This window comes from Perognathus longimembris, chromosome 14 (genome assembly GCF_023159225.1).
Source record: "Perognathus longimembris pacificus isolate PPM17 chromosome 14, ASM2315922v1, whole genome shotgun sequence".
NCBI lineage: Eukaryota > Metazoa > Chordata > Mammalia > Rodentia > Heteromyidae > Perognathus > Perognathus longimembris.
The window spans coordinates 60,667,087-60,685,244 of record NC_063174.1 but is presented as its reverse complement, the minus strand read 5'-3'; the positions used below and the strand labels follow the sequence as shown (position 1 = coordinate 60,685,244).

The 18,158-nt window shown below is 56.6% G+C and overlaps 1 protein-coding gene and 1 non-coding gene across 2 annotated transcripts; both read right to left on the bottom strand.

Moving 5' to 3' along the window:
- Window positions 1–2,250: 2,250 nt before the first annotated feature.
- Znf839 (zinc finger protein 839) lies at window positions 2,251–12,410 on the bottom strand. The gene is made up of 10 exons (XM_048362429.1): window positions 12,302–12,410; window positions 10,950–11,645; window positions 8,484–8,678; window positions 7,267–7,359; window positions 6,589–6,738; window positions 4,370–4,447; window positions 4,247–4,312; window positions 4,007–4,118; window positions 2,706–3,214; window positions 2,251–2,672 (listed from the first exon to the last, which is right to left on the bottom strand). Exons 1-10 carry the CDS (start codon window positions 12,311–12,313, stop codon window positions 2,445–2,447), a joined length of 2,139 nt encoding a protein of 712 aa, XP_048218386.1. The 5' UTR covers window positions 12,314–12,410; the 3' UTR covers window positions 2,251–2,444.
- Window positions 12,411–14,933: 2,523 nt separating this feature from the next.
- Window positions 14,934–15,007, bottom strand: Trnai-aau. Its single transcript has one exon. It is a non-coding gene; the product is annotated as a tRNA-Ile (tRNA).
- Window positions 15,008–18,158: the final 3,151 nt, after the last annotated feature.

Below are 18,158 nucleotides of genomic sequence, written 5' to 3'. Positions count from 1 at the left end.
ATGGTCAAGTTCAAACCCTAGTGCCATTAAAGAAACAGCCAAAGCTGTGTGGTGATGCAGATCTGGAGTCCCAGTCACTTGGGCAGTTGAGGCAGAAGGGTTCAGAGTTCAAGGCTAACCTGAGCTACATAATGAAACCTTGTGTCAGAAAGCCAAAGGGGGTGGGGGGAGACTACGTATGACAGGGAAGAACTTTGAGAGGAAATTAGGATTTCTCGGTTGTACAAGCAGATATTTCGAAAGCATTTCCAGGTGGCATTTGTTAGGGTTTCCCTTTCTTCTGCCTTTGCTGTGACTACTAGAGTCTATCATAAAAGGGTGTCAGATGACTATGTGTGGGCAGAGCTGCTCAGACACACTGCTCTCCAGCCTGGGAGAGGGCTTGGCATTGGGGTCTGTTGGCAGCCATTTCTATGTTTGAATAATCACACTTAACTAAGAGCTGGGAGCATATGTCTGTAATTCTGATCTGAGGATCAAGATTCAAAGCCAGCCTAGGCAGACAGGTCCAAGAGATTGTTATATCTACCAAAAAGCCAGAAATATAGCTGTGGCTCAAGTGGTAGAGAATCAGCCTTGAACAAAAAGCCAAGTGAGAGCACAAGGCCTTGAGTTCAGACACACATACAAACACAAAAGCAAAAATATTCTACACAGGGGACGTTGACGGTGGCCTCCAGGACATCCCCGTGTGTTCCGGGATGCATCAGTGCTTGTGGAGAGAGCTAATGCAAATGACTGCTTCTCCTACGTACTGCAGAACAAGGTGTGGCACTTCATGCCTGTAGTCCCAGCTACTCAGAAGACTAAGGCAAAGAGGATCACAAGATGAAGGCCATCCTGGGTGACTTAGTGAGACCTCAAAATATTTTATTTTAAAAAAATATTACGACTGGGCTGGGATTGTGGCTTTAGTAGTAGAGTGCTTGCCTACCATGCACGAAGCCCCGGGTTCAATTCCTCAGCACCACATAAACAGAAAAGGCCAGAAGTGGCGCTGTGGCTCAAGTGGCAGAGTGCTAGCCTTGAGCAAAAAGAAGCCAGGGACAGTGCTCAGGCCTTGAGTCCAAGGCCCAGGACTGGCAAAAAAAAAAAAAAAGGACTGTATAGCTTGCCAAGCATCCTAAAGGCCCTTGGTTCACACACACACACACCCTGAGTAACTTCTGAGAGTAACAATGAAACAGAGGGCTGTACCCCTACCTCTACAAAGGCCCTTGGTACACACACACACACACACACACACACACACACACACACACACACACACACACACACACACACACACACACACACACACACACACACACACACACACACACACACACACACACACACACCCTGAGTAACTTCTGAGAGTAACAATGAAACAGAGGGCTGTACCCCTACCTCTACAAATCCTGCCAAACTGACAGAATGGGAATATGAAAATCTGCCCCTGGATTTGGGAAAGGTGTATGTGTAGTGATACATGATTCCAGAAAATACAAAACCTTATACAAAGTTGAAAAAGTAACAAATGGCATAAGCAATAATGTGGCTCCTGTTCAGACCAACATAAACAGCCATCAACTGTGCACCCAAGGTACCTGGCGTCCTGCCTTCCGGGCCATGGAAAGCCTGTGCTTCTAGCTTTTTCTAGTTTATTGGAGATAAAGAGTCCCACAGACTTTTCTACCTGGGCTGGCTTTGGAGCAGATCATCAGATCTCAGCCTCCTAAGTAGCTAGGATTACGTGTGTGTGCCACCAATGCCCTACCACAGATATATATATATATATATATTTTTTGCCAGTCCTGGGACTAGAACTAAGGGCCTGAGCACTGTCCCTGGCTTCTTTTGCTCAAGGCTAGCACTCTGCCACTTGAGCCACAGCACCACTTTCAGCTTTTTTGGTATATGTGCTAACGAGGACTCAAACTCAGGGCTTCATGCATGCTAGGCAAGCATTCTACCACTAGGCCACATTCCCAGCCCCAAAGATAGCTGCTTAACTTTGCAATCTTAACTCTCAAGAAGCTTCTAGTATAAATCAAGTTTGATGGAGAAGCAGTATTATCACCAGGAGAGAGGGAAAACCTTTTTTTTTGAGATAAGGAATAGGACTGATAAGTAATAATGATCTTAACTGCAAGTCACAGTGATCTTAACTGCGAGTCACTAAACACTCCAAGGTATGTCATCCAGTAACGCGTCTGCCAGGGGTACACACCTATAGTCCCAGCACTCGGGAGGCCGATAGTGAGGCCTCAAAACAAAACAACCAAAAAAAAAAATACACTGCCATGATTGTAATGAGTTCTTCTGAACAACAGAGAGTGAGACAAACATTATTCTTTATAAATAAAACGCTCATTTGTGTCAGTATTCACATTAGAAAAACACACCTTGCCTTATCCAGATCTAAGAGGTTGCGCCTGCTCGTCACGGAGAAGACTCTGTTTTCATGGTGAGAATGTCCCCAAGGTTCCCAGGTGAGCCCCTTCGGGCAGGCCCACCTTCAGGACTGCCCCCCCGGCCCCCGTGTGGGTCACTAGGACCACGTCCTCCTGAGACACGGAGGAACCTGGACAGGACAAGACATCTCCGTCGGAAGTCTGAATAAGGACACCCCCCCATTCCTCCTGGCATCCGCTGGTCACTGTGAAAGCCGGGGTGTCCCCCACAGCAGCCCTACTCTCCAACGCCCCTGGCTCTACCTGCACCCTCCCGCGGGAGCGCTGGCCTCCCGTGCTCCCTTGAGCTGACCATAGCCAGTCGGGGCCCAGCTGAGGCTCTGGCTCAGGCCCAGTGCTGGAGACACAATCGTCCTCGAGGCTGGGGCGGGCCTGCGGGTGGTGCGGGTAGGGGCCACCCTCCGCGAGATGTGGGGGCTCCCCTCCTCCACCCGCTGCCGGGGCGCCGTTCTCCCCTAGGTGCATCTGGCCGTCTTCAGCGCCCCGGTCTGCTGCCTTCTCTTCGGGGATCACTGCCACGGGGGCTGAGGGCAGAGCCCAGGGCTCCCCTGGCTGAGTGTAATGAGCAGGCGCGTTGACGTGCTGACGCAGCAGCGCAGGCCCTGGGGTCCCGCTTCTCACTTCCAAGTCAGCAGACGACGACTCTGCCACCAGCTTCTGGCCCACAGGTAACGCCCCTCCATCTCCATCGGACACCACCATCCCCCAGCTTCCTGCCACGAGCAGAGGGCCCTGCCCGCTGACGGTGGGCGGAAAACCTAGAGTGCAGAAAGACATCCCGGTCACCACCCTCGTCACCCCTGACCAGCCCACAAACAACACCGAAACACTCTCGCTACGTGGGACTGGTAGGCAACCGTTTTTCTCTATTAGTCCTTTGTATCTATCCACAAAGGCAGATTTTTGGTGGTAGTGGTCTGTTTCTTTTTGCCAGTCATGGGCCTCGGACTCAGGGCCTGAGCACTGTCCCTGACTTCTTTTGCGCAAGGCTAGCAACTAGCACTCTACCACTTGAGCCAGAGCATCACTTCTGGCCTTTTGTGTTTATGTGGTGCTGAGGAATCGAACCCAGGGCTTCGTGCACGCTAGGCAATCACTCTCCCACTAAGTCACATTCCCAGCCCACTTGTTTCCAAATATTAAATCTTCCCTGTCAGACAGAGCTAAGTCTCACGAAAATCAAGTCATAGATGCCTGTGTTGGGTTTTTGTTTTTCGTTTGCTTTGGTTTTTTTTGGTCAGTTGTGGAGCCTGAACTTGGGGCCTGGGCGCTGTCCCTGAGCTCTCTACCACCTTGAGCCACAGCGCCACCTCCAGTTGGTGCCCGTGTCCTTGGGCCCCATCTCTGCCCAACCTCTTGTACCCGCCTGGTGGCACCCAGTTGCCACCACAAGCGAGTCTCCACTTTAACAGAGGGCTCTAAGACTCCTGGGGCATAAACGTGGAAAGACAACCGTCGGAGGCTGGGATCAAATCTGAGAGGCCAGAAGGTTCTCCTACACCCAGCCGCAGAGGCCCTCCGCCTGGGGAGAGCCCGAGAGGCACGCTTACCCTCACTGGCAGATGGGCCGCACAACGGCCTGGGCTCCTCTAGGCCTCTGCTGTCCCATGGCCCCGCGTGTCTTCGGGGCCTCTTCCCCGTGGCCAGCCCCTCGCCTGCAGCCTGAGAAGAGTCCCTTCAGCTGAGACCCAGAAGTGAGGGGAGCCCTGCACCCCTCCTCCCCGAGAGAAGCACCGTGAAGGACCACACCGCACTGTAACCCAGCATGGCACTACTTCGCCGACGCCCACCTCACAGTCCCTCTTTGGTCGGCCAGCTCCCTCTGGCTTGTCCACGTCCATCGCCCGGCTAACGTGCTTGTCCACGTCCATCGCCCGGCTAACGTGCTTGTCCACGTCCATCGCCTGGCTAACGTCCTTCCGTGCAGTGCAGTCGGGGGAGATTTCTTTCTGCCGCAGAAATTCTTCTGTGATTCCTAAGGATTCGGCAACCTGAAGGGAAAGGGACCAGGAGGCATGAGCAGACTCAAGCCAGCCAACTTCACGAATTCCTAAGGATGAATGACTGCGTTTCAATCGCTAAGGCTTCTTTACCCAGCAAGGTGCCATCTCCCAATGAGAAAAGTGAAGATAAATATAAAGAAAGCTGCACGGAAAAGCTGATGGTAAAGTATGTCCCTACCAAAACCAGAGGGTTTTATGTCAGCATAGTGTGCAAGAGAGACTAAAAGACACTCAGAAGAAACCTAAAACACTCTAATACTGCCGTAACCTTAGTAATGTTAACTCAAACCCAGGTACTCTTCTTGCCATCATCGGGGCTCTTTTTGAATGCCAACTGGCCTTTTCAGAAAAATATTCCTGTGTAGCCCATAATCAGGTCTCCCCTCTCCTGTGGTGGGGAGGCCACGGGTCTGGGGTCCAGAAAAGCCAAGCTAGATGCCGGTCCCTGCTCACACATGGTGATCTGGGCAAGCCACCCACTGCCCCAGATGACCCACCCACCTCCCCAGGAGGCCCCGCCCACCTCTGACGACACCCACCTCCCCCAGACCACCCTTTGTGAAAATGAGATTCCATTCCCGAGGAAAGCACAGGGGTGAAGGTAGTAAGTGATGGCCCCAATCAGGACACCATGAGCATAAATCTGAGGGTGGGCACAGAAGGAAGGACAGGAGAGCAAGGCTGAGGAGAAAACGAGACTGGACAGCGTGGCTTACGAACGGAGGCACGGGCACCATCTGGATGAGGACAGAAGACCAGTTCCAAGGATGATGGATGACAAACACAGACTAGGCAAACTACATGAATCTTGGCAAATAATCCCTTATGTTTTCATAATGTGTAGCTTAAGAAAATAAAATTCAGGGCTGGGAATATGGCCTAGTGGCAAGAGTGCTTGCCGTATACATGAAGCCCTAGGTTCGATTCCCCAGCACCACATATATAGAGAACTGCCAGAAGTGGCGCTGTGGCTCAAGTGGTAGAGTGCTAGCCTTGAGCAAAAGGAAGCCAGGGACAGTGGTCAGGCCCTGAGTTCAAGCCCCAGGACTGGCAAAAAAAAATAAAAATAAAAATAAAAAATCACGATGACTAATAACCCCCCCCCCTCCAAATAACAAAATTAACCCCCAAAACCCCACCCTGCTGAGACCTCCTTACAGCAGGGACTGAGGCTGCTGGCTGCGGAAGCTTCCTTAGCGGTCAGCCATGAAGCCTTCCTCCTCCTCTTTGGGACTGGGAGGTCCCGCAGGTTAATTCCACAGCAAGAACAGAAAGTAGTAATACGGCCATTGTTAAGTAAAGGAGGGTCTGATCTAAACCCACACTGTGAAAGCCACAAAGGACCTTTTAATTAGTCTTCCTGCTTCCCGGAGGTGGGAGCTGAGACCCAGAGGGACCGAGAATGGAGTCAGTGAGGAGCTTGCTGCATACAGCCCGGTACCCACTGAGAAGGCCACCCGGTGGTCATGTGATACGTGCTACACCCAGCCCAAGGCTTTCTCTAAAACAAGCAAAAACAAAAAAAAACCCTGGTGGCTGCAAACTTACCTTTTTGGGGGGAGTGCTGGTCCTGGGCTTGAACTCAGGGCCTGGATGCTGTCCCTGAGGTGCTTTTGGCTCAAGGCTAGCACTCTTACCACTTGAGCCACAGCGCCACTTCTGGCTTCTCCTGAGTACTTTATTGGATAAGAGTCTCACACTTTCCTGCCTGGGCCGGCTTTGAACCGTGACCCTCAGATCACGGCCTCCCGAGTAGCTAGGATGACAGGTGTGAGCCACTGGTACCCAATTCAGGCTTGCTTTTTTGTGAAGGACCCAATGTGGCTAAAGGCTGTGCTGGCCACAGGGACCGCGCCCCCCCGTCCCCCCCCCCCCCTCCCCCCCCCCGGCCCGTGCCCGGCCCCCAGCCCCATGGACGGGAGCAGCCGAGCCAGGCAGCAGTGAGCCACTGGACCACAGCAGCTTTTTCCTATTCTAGTTGATGCGCATTTTCTTTTTCAGTTTTGTGGAACCAACATTGTTGCACTAATGTGAAGGGGACAAAACCTCACTGGGCGGGACGGGCTAGTGGCTGGGGGGGAGGGCGGCACGTGGAAGGTGTCCGCGGCTCTGGGCCCGGGGGCGGTTACCGTGCGATCGCGGATCTCCAGGGGCTCTGGCGAGCGTGGACCCGCGCTGCTGAGGTAGTCTCGACACATTTTCTTAACTAGGTGGTGCAACTCTTCAAATTCCTTATATATGGCTGGGAAAAAAGGCTTTGCTAGATGACTCTTCTCAACCTTCAGGAAGACAAAGAGGACAAGTAGAGTTTAAAACCTGAGGCGACGGCACGGAAACGTCTTGAGATCCGAATTTAAACTCAGTATATCTCATGCTTTCGCTCACTGGCCGGCACTCCACCACCTGAGCCAGGCTTCTAGCCCCAACAAGACTGAAACGTCAAGACAGAAGGACGGGTCCCAACCCGGGGGGCTGGTGAGTGGCAGGAGCTTCCCAGTGCCACCCTCCCGGGTGCCAGCACCACACCCAGCTCCCGGAGGCAGCCTGGGCCCTCAAGGGCCAGAAAACAAAGCCTTGGTGCGGCAGCCACAGAGCTCTGAGCCTGGGGCAGCCCCGGGAGGAGGAAGGGCAGGGCAGAGAGGCTGAGGGTGGGCTCTGGGCTCCCAGACAGGCCCGAGGGGCCTAACTGGGGAGCTGCCGGCCTCGGTAGGGTGCGCACGGCTCTGTTCTGGGGAAGGAAGTGACCCACATGGCCAGGCCCCATCGAACCAGTCACCCCATTGCCGAAAAGCACCCCGCACACCCACCTTCGTTAGGAGGAATTCATACACAGTCACTACCCGGGCCAGCCGCGGCAGCACCAGCTCCACCAGCTCCTCGCGGGCACACTGCTGGAGAGACTACCAAGAGAAGCATCTGCTTGGAACCCCCAACAGCAAGGGCTGATGCGACCCAGAGCAGAAGACACGGAAGGCCTCCAGAGCCAGACATCCCAACTGCAGACATTCTGCCTTATGAGAAGCTCATGGCTTCGTCCATTAACAGAACCACAGGCTGGGCGCTGGCGGCTTGTGCCTGTAATCCTAGCTACCCAGGCGGCTGAGATCTGACGATCACGGCGCACTCCTGGGTTTTTAGGTAGTTTACTGGAGATACGAGCCTCAGGAACTTCCCTGCCTGGGCTGGCTTTGAACCACGTTCCTTACATGTGAGTCACTGGTGCCCTGAAGCCTCCCCCTTCATTTACAGAAACAACAACAAGAACAACAATACAGGAGACCATTTCCGTTGTCTTTTGAACTGTTTCCATTAATTATTTCAAACTCATGAAGGCAACACCAGAGCTATGGTTTTAGGGAGGCATGAACAGGAAGGAGGAAATGTCCCAGACTACAAGACCTCATTCTAAAATGGCACACAAGCCACATCCTGCACCCAGGATTAAGACCAGGATCTGTTTCCCTATGAAGCCCACTCCCCACATCCAGGTGAAACCAAAAGGGCAAAGAGGATGAAATGCACAGACCTAGGTCTTCCCATACCCGGGTGGCCTCTTTGCCGTCTGGGAGGGCCCTAAGGCTGAGTTAGCCCTCCCTGGACTGGGAGCCTCCCTGGAGGGCTGAGTCTCCTTTCCTTGCTCTGTTCTTATTCATCATGGCTCCTCCAGTTGAACCCAGGAGCTGAGGGACATGGGAAATGCCCATTCACTGGGCACTCAGCGTAAGCAGGTAAGCCTACGACTGCCACTGGAATTTATCCCGTGTCATTTCAAGTGAGCTTTTTATAGCTCATCAGGGTAGTTTATTTTATTGAGAAACAGAGAGAGAGAGAGAGAGAGTCGCATAATGGAGCTGGGGTGGTCTTGAGCTCAACCCCACCTCAGCGTCCCGAGGGCTGGGATTACAGGCATGAGCCACCGTGCCAGGCTGGGATGATTTACTTGTCCATTCAAGAACTAAACTGCGAACTACCACATACCGTGGCAGAGACCCGGGTGTGGCCCGCGGGCGTGCGGGTGGCCTACCTCCTCGAGCTGGGCGCGTAGCCCCGCAGCCCCAGCTGGGCGCCGGTGCGGAGGGGCCGCCCTGCCCCCCGGGAAGGTGACTGTGCCGCCCTCCGTCAGGGTCTCTGAGCCTCCGCTTCTCCTAGGGCCTTGGTCCTCGGGTCCCAAAAGAGCTGACTGACTTCCATTTTCTTCAGCTGCCACAGACCGACCATTCTAGATAGTTTGAAACCCAAAAAGGAAAAAACAACAACAACAACAACCTATTAAAAATGCTTTACACACCATCACGAAAACATAAAGCACAAAAATGTCAGGTCAAAGTCAAGGAGCTAGCGATGACGCTATTTCTTCCTTGATGAGTACTTAACTCTTAACCACAGTCAGCACATCTTACGTTTCCTTGACACCAGCTGAGAAAGTGAGTATGGGCTTTTAACAAACCCTGGGGTGAGCTGAGCTCTGTGGCTCACGCCTGTAATCCTGGCTACTCAGTAGGCTGAGATCTGAGCATCACAGTTCAAAGCCTGCCCAGGCAGGAAAGTTCATGAGATTCTTATGCCCAACTAACCACCAGGAAACCGGAAGTGGGGCTGTGGCTTCAAGTGATAGAGGGCTAGCCTTGAGCTAAAGAGCTCAAGGACAATGCCCAGCATTCAAGCCCCACAACCGAAAAACACAATAGTAAAAGAAATAAGCAAAATTAAATAAATAAGATTTATTTTAGAACAACTGAATTAAGAAAAGGGAGAAATGGGAAAGAGAAAAGGAGGGGGGAGAGGGGAACGAGAAAGACCTGAACCCCTGAACCCCATCCAGGAAATGGGAGTTAGGACACCGAAAATAAATTTAAAAAACAAAAACAAAAAACTTAACGTGGGGGGCTGGGGATATGGCCTAGTGGCTAGAGTGCCTGCCTCGTATTCATGAGGCCCTGGATTCGATTCCTCAGCACCACATATACAGAAAATGGCCAGAAGTGGCGCTGTGGCTCAAGTGGCAGAGTGCTAGCCTTGAGCAAGAAGAAGCCAGGGACGGTGCTCAAGCCCCAGTCTAAGCCCCAGGACTGGCAAAAAAAACAACAAACTTAACGTGGGGAAGCTCAAAGTGCCAATCAGTGTGGAACATCTGCTTGGCACACAAAACCCCAGCACTGAACAGTAACAACTACAAAGCATGCTGCACTTGTTTCTAGTGTATCACATACCCATGACTTTCTCAGTATTTTATTTCCTATTGGCTATACTTCAGATATAAAACATTTCACCCTGAAATTAGAGAATTCCAGCTTCTACACATCGGCAACGAAATATAGTAATTGTTTTAGATACAGGACAAGGCTGACTGACTCACTAACACACACACACTAACCTTGTTAAACTTTTCCCCCCAAACAGAAGCAAGAATACTTCCTAACTCATGCTATCAGGTCCAAACACCATGTACCGCCAAGGCAAAGATTCCACAAGAAAGGAAAGCTGCGCCTCTGGTGCCACAAAATTCTCAGCAAAATACTATTAAACAGGAGCATACTTATTAAGGGCTTTCCTCCCAGGAAGCAGACATTTCAATATGTGCAAATGAGTTAATGTCACGTTAACAGACTAAAGGGCCACTCATAGGATCATCTCAGCTGATGCACAAAAGACACGGACAAAATTCAGCATCTTTTAAGATAAAAACCAAAGTCAGAGCAGAAGGAAACTACTCAATGTAATAAAAAGCCCTATGTTAAAAACCCAGGCGAACGTCACACTCCACGGTGACAGACTGGAAGCTTGGCGTTCAGGTTCAGGAAGGAGGCATTTGAGACTTCTGTCAACACAGCCCCTTCACAGGGAAAATAAGAAGAGTTCAGCTGGGCGCTGGGGCTCACCGCCGTCATCCTAGCTACTCCCAAGGCAGGGATAGGAAGCCAGCCTGGGCAGAAAAGCCTGTAACTGTTTTTGTTTTTGGCCAGGCTTGAACTCGGGGCCTGGGCGCTGCCCCTGCGCTTCCTTTTGCTCAAGGCTCGCACTCTACTGCTCCTGCCATAGCTCCACTTCCGACTGTGGGGTGGTTCATTGGAGGTAGGAGTCTCACAGGGACTGTGAACTCTATATAAAACCGTTGAGATCATAACTTTCATGCTACGTATGTTTTAATCACAATTAAAAAAAGATTTGGAAAGCCCTCCTGATGTGCGGGGGCCCGGGAGCCTTTGGGAAGGCGAGGACGGGGAGGAGGCCAGAGGCCTGTTGTGGTGGCTGCTCGGGGACGCACCTATGGACTGGCGCCCCGATTCTGCCCTCCCCAGCCCTGCCTGTGAAACTGGCCTCAGCCGCGCTGCCCGACCCCGCAGCGAGGGGGTGGGGGGGCGCCCCGGGAGAGGACAGGACGCAGAGCCACGCTGGCTCAGGCCCCAAACCCCCACCCGATGCGATGGGAATGGCTCCCTGGAGCATGGCGGGCAGGACGCGGTGAGGACCCGGCACGGGACACACATACCTGCAGGCCTCCCTGGGCTGCGGCCGGGGCCCCGCTGCCGGGGGACGGGGCGGGCTCCGGCGGGCCGTGGCCCGGGTTCAGCTTGAAGTGGCGGGCCAGGCCGCCCTGCCCGATGTAAGACTTGGCACAGGCCGGGCACTTGAAGGCCCTGGGCCGCAGGGCGCCGCTCTCCACGGGGAGGAGCGCCCGCGGCTCCCGCTGCTCCTCCTCCTCCTCCTCCACGCTCAGCTCCGAGTAGTCGTCGGAGTCGGACGGGTGCCCGTCCAGCAAGCCCTCCGTCCTGATGAATCTGTAGTCCCTGGCTTTGAACGTGGGAGGTCGGGATATGCGTCCGGAACGCGTCTTCACTCTGGAAGGCCTGCGTGGCTTCCCGGTCTGTTCCGCGGGCGAGCCGGACGCCGGTGCCCGCGCGGCGGCGCTGGAGGACGCGGCCGAGGGGCTGGGCGCCCGGGGCACCTGCGCCCCCCCGGTCGGGAGCGGCTGGAGGGCGGGCAGCGGCCGCTGTGCCAACCCCTGGCCAGCAGGGGGGCGAGGCCGGCGCCCGCCGCGGGGCTGCGCCCTGGACAGCGTGCACAGCCTCACCAGGATGGAGCTGGGAGCCGCCGGCGGCTGGGTGGTGGCAAGCGGTGGTGGCATTGGCCTTTCCTGACCTCTTGTGTCACCAGTTGTCACCTCGACACGAATGGCTTCTAGCTGCTTAAAGACAGAAAGAGGACGTGGGGGAAAGCGTTATGCGCGTCCGTGTCTCCGCCACGTCGCGCTTCCCGCAATCGACGGTTGAAACTGTTTCCTAAATTACACACTTCAGACAGGTGGAGCGCGTCTGCGCTCCACCCGCCCCTCGACGCGGTGGTAGTTCTCATGCCCTTCTGATCAGAGCACAGGGATCCCTGTCACCTCCACAGCCAGCTACACATCTGCTGTGACACTTTCAGACATAAGTGAAACGAAGAGTTTGTGAACCCACTTATGCTATGTAGCCTGCATCATTTCTAAAGCTAGCAGTCACAAGCCACCAAGTGATTTCATGACTCCTGAAGACATCCTACCGTGTTAGATTTGCCCGTGTGGGCCTGTGTGCGTGAGTGTGTGCGTGTGTGTGTGTGCGCGTGCTGGTCCCGGGACATGAACGCAGGGTCTGGGCCCTGTGCTGTTTTTGCTCAAGGCTAGCATTTCACCATTTGAGCCACAGCTCCACTTCCAGCTTGTTGTTGGCTAATTGGAGATGAGTCTCATGGACTTTCCTAACCAGGCTGGCTTTGAACTGCAGGCGTCAGATCTCAGCCTCTTGGCTGGCTAGTATTAAAGGAATGAGTCACTGGCACCTGGCTGAATGAAGACTTTGATTCTACCTTGTGTGACATTGTTGCTGACCCTTCACTGGGAGAGGGCGACGTCCAAACACCTGCTGGTGGTCCAGTCAGTGGCCAAGTGAGGGCTCTCGAGGGAGGGCCACTTTGGCCCACAGGGAAGTGCTCTGACCATGTCTGAGTCCCCTCCCCCTTTTTGGTGCTGAGGATAGAAGCCAGGGCCCGAGTTACACCCCAGCCCCTGGAGACAGTTTTGATGGTTACAATTGGGGATGCTGTGGACAATTGATAGACAAAGCCAGGACGCTGATAAGATTCTCACAGATTTGTCAGCCTGGGCTAGCTCTGGGTGTGGTTCAAAGACAGCCTGGGCAGGATAGAACATGAGACTCTTACCTCCGATAAAATTACTCAGAAAAAATTGGAAGTGGTGCTGGGGCTCAAGTGGTAGAGGGCTAGCCTTGAGCATAAGAAGCTCAGGGACAGCGCCCAGACCCACAGTTCAAGCCCCAGGACCAGGGGAGATAACCCAACATTTCATTTTACCGTGAGTCACATCAGAATACTTCTCTAAGCTCTTATGACATGACTGGGTACCATTCATTATGACATGCATGCACACGCACACATGCGCACACACACACACTCTTCTTGTCTCATAATAAGCAAGCTGCAAAGCTGGCCTAAGAGTTTACAAATGGGGCGTGAAGACTGGCTTACCATGAGGTGTTGTACCTGGCTGGATGTTTGTATCACTTAGCAAAGTTTCCGTACCTTGGCGTCCTCTCCATGGGAGTCACCCCAGCCCCATCCCGAGGTGTCCCCCCGACTGCCCAGTCCCTGTAGGCCTCTGAACCGGACCTCCTGAGGGAGGGCCAGACATCACGGCGCAGAAGCCTGAGGGGTGGGGGCTTGAAGGCTGGACATATGACAGCAAAACGAGCTGACTTTTCCTGGACGGGTGAAGGAGGGCCCCGGAGCTTGGTGGAGGTGGCCACAGTCCTGAGGTGGGGACAGGGAAGCTGGGGACAGGTGGGGCTCGGGAGCGTCCACCAGGCCTGGACTTCTGTGAACCATGGTGCCTCTGGCCTAGGTGGCCCTCTCCCGGTGGGGACTTCGTGGAAGCGTAGGCTGAAAGAGGATTATTGTAGCAGGCCACAGGTAACATTCCTGCCTGTGCAGGCACCACGCGTGCCAGCTCCACGAGCAGCTCCGGACTACAATTCCATCCCGTTCTAACCTGGGGGATGTGCGGCTGGCGCTCTACCATTCAAGTCTCGGCTCCACTCCTCGCTTTTCGGGGGTGAGCCTCACAGACTTTTCCTACGCAGGCCGGCTTCAAACCCCAATCCTCAGACCTCGGCCTCGCGAGTGGCTGGGGTTACAGCCCAGCAGTGGGCTGGTGCTGGTTCAAGTTCCACACCAGAGTGAAAAAGCCGCCGCCGCCGCGCTGCACTGCGTTCTGCACGGCGGGGAGGTGACACTGGGGACGGACGCCCCCCCCTGCAGGGCCTTCGGCACCGGGATGCCGCCCCGGAGCCGCCCTGGCGCCAACCCACTCCCCCCCCCCCCCCCCCGTGGGGAAGCGGGCGCGGCGCAGAGCTCCTGCCGGGAGCAGGGGCCTCACCCACAGGTATGGAGAGAGGGGCTGGGACTCCCCGGCACTAGACGTAAGGAAGAGGCCGGAAGCGGCGCTGTGGCCCGGGGGGAGGGGGAGGGCGCTGGCCTTGAGCAAGCCCCGGGAAAGGTGAACGAACGCGGCGGTGGTGCGCACGGGACCGGGGCTGGGGACGCGCGACGCTCCGGTGGGAGCAGCTGGGGGAGGGGAAGGGGCGGCGCCCCACGGGCCGGCAGCCCTCCGCACGGGGGGAGGGGGAGGGGAGGAGGAGGGGGGAGGGGGAGGGGAGGAGGAGGGGGAGGGGGAGGGGGTGAAGCGGCGCCCCACGTGCCCGCAGCCCTCCACACAAGGAGGGGGGCGCCCCACGGGCCGGCAGCCCGTCCCCGCAGCCCGCCGCACGGGGGGGAGAGGGGGGAGGGGCGCCCCACGTGCCCTCCGCACGGAAACAGCAACTTAGAAACTTTAAAAGGAAGGGCGGCGGGCACGTGGGGCGCCCCAGAAAGCCCGTCCCGCTGGGTCGGCGCCCGGGACTGCCCCGCCGCGAGCCTCACCTGGGTCGGCGCCCTCGCCACCCGGCCGCCGCCGTTCCCCCCCGCCGCTCGCGGGGCCCGAGCCCGGCTCGGCGCCTGCCATGGGAGACGCTGCGCGCGCGCGCCCCGACGGTGCGTCACCCGGGCAGAGGGGCGAGGTACGGGGGCCCCCGCGGCCCAAGACGCTGCGCTGCGGGAGGCGGCGCCCGGAGGCCCCGCCCCCCAGGCCCCACCTGCCCGGGACGGGCGCCGCGCCCCGCGCCCCGCGCCCCGCGCCCCGCGCCCCGCGCCCCGCGCCCCGCGCCCCGCGCCCCGCGCCCCGCGCCCCGCGCCCCGCGCCCCGCGCCCCGCGCCCCGCGCCCCGCGCCCCGCGCCCCGCGCCCCGCGCCCCGCGCCCCGCGCCCCGCGCCCCGGCCTCCCCCGCCCGCCCCCTTCGCTCCGGTCGCGGGGTCCCGGAGACCTGCTTCACCTCTACACTGACCTACCCGCTGCTCGAAGTCCCCGCGGGAAGGAAAAGCAACCGGCGTGGCCCGTACGGGGATCGAACCCGCGACCTTGGCGTTATTAGCACCACGCTCTAACCAACTGAGCTAACCGGCCGCCCGGCTGCCGGGCGCCCTCGGCCCGCCTCTGAGGCCTCCGGCCCGCCCCCGATCCGCCTCCGAGGCTGCCCCTCGGGTCCGCCTCCGGCCCGCCCCCGATCCGCCCCTGAGGCCGCCCCCCGATCCGCCCCTGAGGCTGCCCCTCGGGTCCGCCTCCGGCCCGCCCCCGATCCGCCTCCGAGGCTGCCCCTCGGGTCCGCCTCCGGCCCGCCCCCGATCCGCCCGCCGCCCCCCGATCCGCCCGCTGCCCCTCGGGTCCGCCTCCGGCCCGCCCCCGATCCGCCCGCCCCGATCCGCCCGCCCTCGCCCCGCACGCCGGGCGCCCGGGGCTGGCGCCGGCCATCCCAGGAGGCGGAGGCACGGGGGTCGCGGTTCGAAGCCAGCCATCGCCCGCTAACCCGAGGGCGGAGGAACGAAGGCCACTCGGCCGGCCGGGCGCCGCGTCGGGCTCCGTGGGAGGAGCCGGGGCCCGGAAGCCCGGCAGGAGAGGGCGGGGACCCGGCGCGGGCGGGGAGGCCACGCCCAGGCCCAGGCGGGGTCCCGGGCGCAGTTCCTCCACCTGGCCGCCGGGGGGCGCCCGAGCCCCGCCCCACCAGCGCGAACTTCCCCGGTAGGCGCCGGCGCAGGGCTGGGGCGCGCCGGGCAGGTTTCCTCCCGCCTCCGGGTGTACACGAGGAGGGGGACGGTGTTGGTTGTGGGTCGTTGGTGGGAGAGGTGTAGAGTGCAGAAAGCAACCTGGGACTTGAATATTCCGTTTTCTTTGAAATCCACTTACAGCTGTCTGCTTACTCATTTGAAACCTTCGGTGTGGCAGGAAAGACACCTTGATTAGCTTCCCCAAGGGGCCTTAGCAAAGCACGACAAGCCTAGGTGGCTCCAGTGGCAGGAGCAGAACGTGAGGCGGGGGTGGGGGCCGAGGTCCCCCCTCAAGGCCTGGCAGGCTGGTTCTACCTGAGGCTGAGGGCTCCTATGTTCCAGGCCTTTGTCTCTGATTCTTAGGGTGGTCACCAATCTCCGCCTTCTTTAACTTCCATAGAAGCAGTGCATGCCTCCCCCCCAGGGGTCCTCCCAGTCTCCCCCCCAACCCTTGTTTTGTACCAGTCCTGTTGTTGAACTCAGGGCCTGGGCACTGTCCCTTGAACTTCTGTGCTCAAGGCTAATGCTCTACCATTTGAACCACAGCTCCAGGTGTGTGTGTGTGTGTGTGTGTGTGTGTGTGTGTGTGTGTGTGTGTGTGTGTGTGTGTGTGTGTAATTGGAGATAAGGATCTCATGGAGTTTCTGCCTAGGCTGGCTTCAAACTGTGACCTCAGCTTTCTGGGAAGCTAGGACTACAAGCATGAGCCATCAGTGCCTGGTGCTAATCTTGCTCTCTTGTTCTCTCTCATTTGCCAGTTCTGGTGCTTGAACTCAGGGCCTGGGCACTGTCCCTGAGCTTCGTTTTGCTCAAGGCTAGCACTCTACCACTTGAGCCACAGCGCTCCTCTGGCTTTTTTCTGTTTATGTGGTACCAAGGAATCGAACCCAGAGCTTCATGCATGCTAGACAAGCACTCTACCACTGAGCCACACTCCCAGCCCCATGACTTCTGTAACCCAAGTTGGCAGCTTCCCATTCCTCTCCCCTCTCATCTATCCATTCAGTTGTATCAAAGCACAAAGCTGCCTGGCCAGGTCCTTAATATTCGTTTGTAATCTGCATAGAAACGAAGGACAAGCAGGTGACAGGTGACCAGGCAATCTAACAATTATTAAACCCCTGCTGAGTGCCAGGCCCTGTGACAGGTGAAAGCTCCTCTAAGGGCAAACTTCTTTAATACATAAGAGCGCTCTTATAAATCAAAGGGAAACTGCAGAAAAAGAATTTGGGGTGTGGTCAGCTTGCTTCTCCTAGAGTTGGAAGCTTCTCCTCTGAGCCAGTAAAAAAGCTTCTCACAGCCCAGCTCCACTGGCTCACCTCTGTAATCCTAGCTACTCAGGAGATTGAGGATTGTGGTTCAAAGTCAACCTAGGCAGGAAAGTCTCCAATTAATCCCAGAAAAAAGCCAGAAGTGGTGGTGTGGCTCAGGTGGTAGAGTGCTAGCCTTGAGCACAAAAGCTTAGGGACAGTGCCCAGGCCCAGAAAAAGAACAGCCAGGGACATCCAATCTCTCAGGGGAGTTATAAGGCTAAACAAATCAGTGTGCTCTACCCCAATGCTCAGGGTTGTTTTTTACTGCATTGCCACCCCATGTGCACACGGTTTATTTACTTTTTTTTTTTTTTACTCAATTTACAGTAGAATCCAAGTTTCAAAAAATTAGGACTCTTGTCTACACTTTGTCTACCTGGTGTCTGGAGCAAAATAAGTGAATGCTGCCAGACACCAGTGGCTACTGCCTGTAATCCTACTAGCTACTAGCTATTCAGGAGGCGGAGATCTGAGGATCGGGGTTGGAAGCCAGACCTGGCAAGAAAGCCCTTGTGACCCTTATCCCTAGTTAACCACCAAAAAGTCCAAAGTGGAGCTGTGACTCAAATGGCAGAGCGCCAGCCCTGGACAGCGCCCAAGCCCCGAGTTCAAGTCCCAGGACTGGCTGCCCCTACCCCCCAAAGAAAAAGTCTACTAAATTAAAAAGAAATCCTTACACGTTTGCTGCACCTTGGTTATGTCTCAGGCTGGCAGATGCTCAAACTGGAGCTGGGAACCGATTGGTGCCAATTAGTGTCACAGCTCACAAGCCAGTTCAAGTGCAAATCCATTGCCCTGGGCTGAGAATACGGCCTGGCGGTGGAGTGCTTGCCTCGTATACATAAAGCCCTGGGTTCGATTCCCCAGCACCACATATATAGAAAAGACCAGAAGTGGCGCTGTGGCTCAAGTGGCAGAGTCTAGCCTTGAGCAAAAAGAAGCCAGGGACAGTGCTCAGGCCCTGAGTTCAAGGCCCAGGACAAGCCTGTGGTCCTGCTTTAGGAAGAGCTCGCGTCGCCCACGGCCGGGCGGGACTTGTCTGTAACTTGAAAGCCGCGAGGTCGGTTGCCTAGCAACCAGGCCGAGGCGGCGGGCCGTGCTGCGCACGCGCGCGCCGGCGGGGACGGAGCTTTTCCTCTTGCGCACGCGCAGGGCTGGCCCGGGGGCGTGCGGGCCCGGCGGTTGCTAGGGTGACGGGAA

What these genes read in the sequence shown, in the direction of transcription:
- Znf839 (XM_048362429.1), bottom strand. An exon ending in CGGCCCATCTGCCAGTGAGG is followed by an intron (nt 3,215 to 4,006) that starts GTAAGCGTGCCT and finishes TCTGCACTCTAG; the next exon opens with GTTTTCCGCCCACCGTCAGC. An exon ending in GCCAGCGCTCCCGCGGGAGG is followed by an intron (nt 2,673 to 2,705) that starts GTGCAGGTAGAG and finishes TTGGAGAGTAGG; the next exon opens with GCTGCTGTGGGGGACACCCC.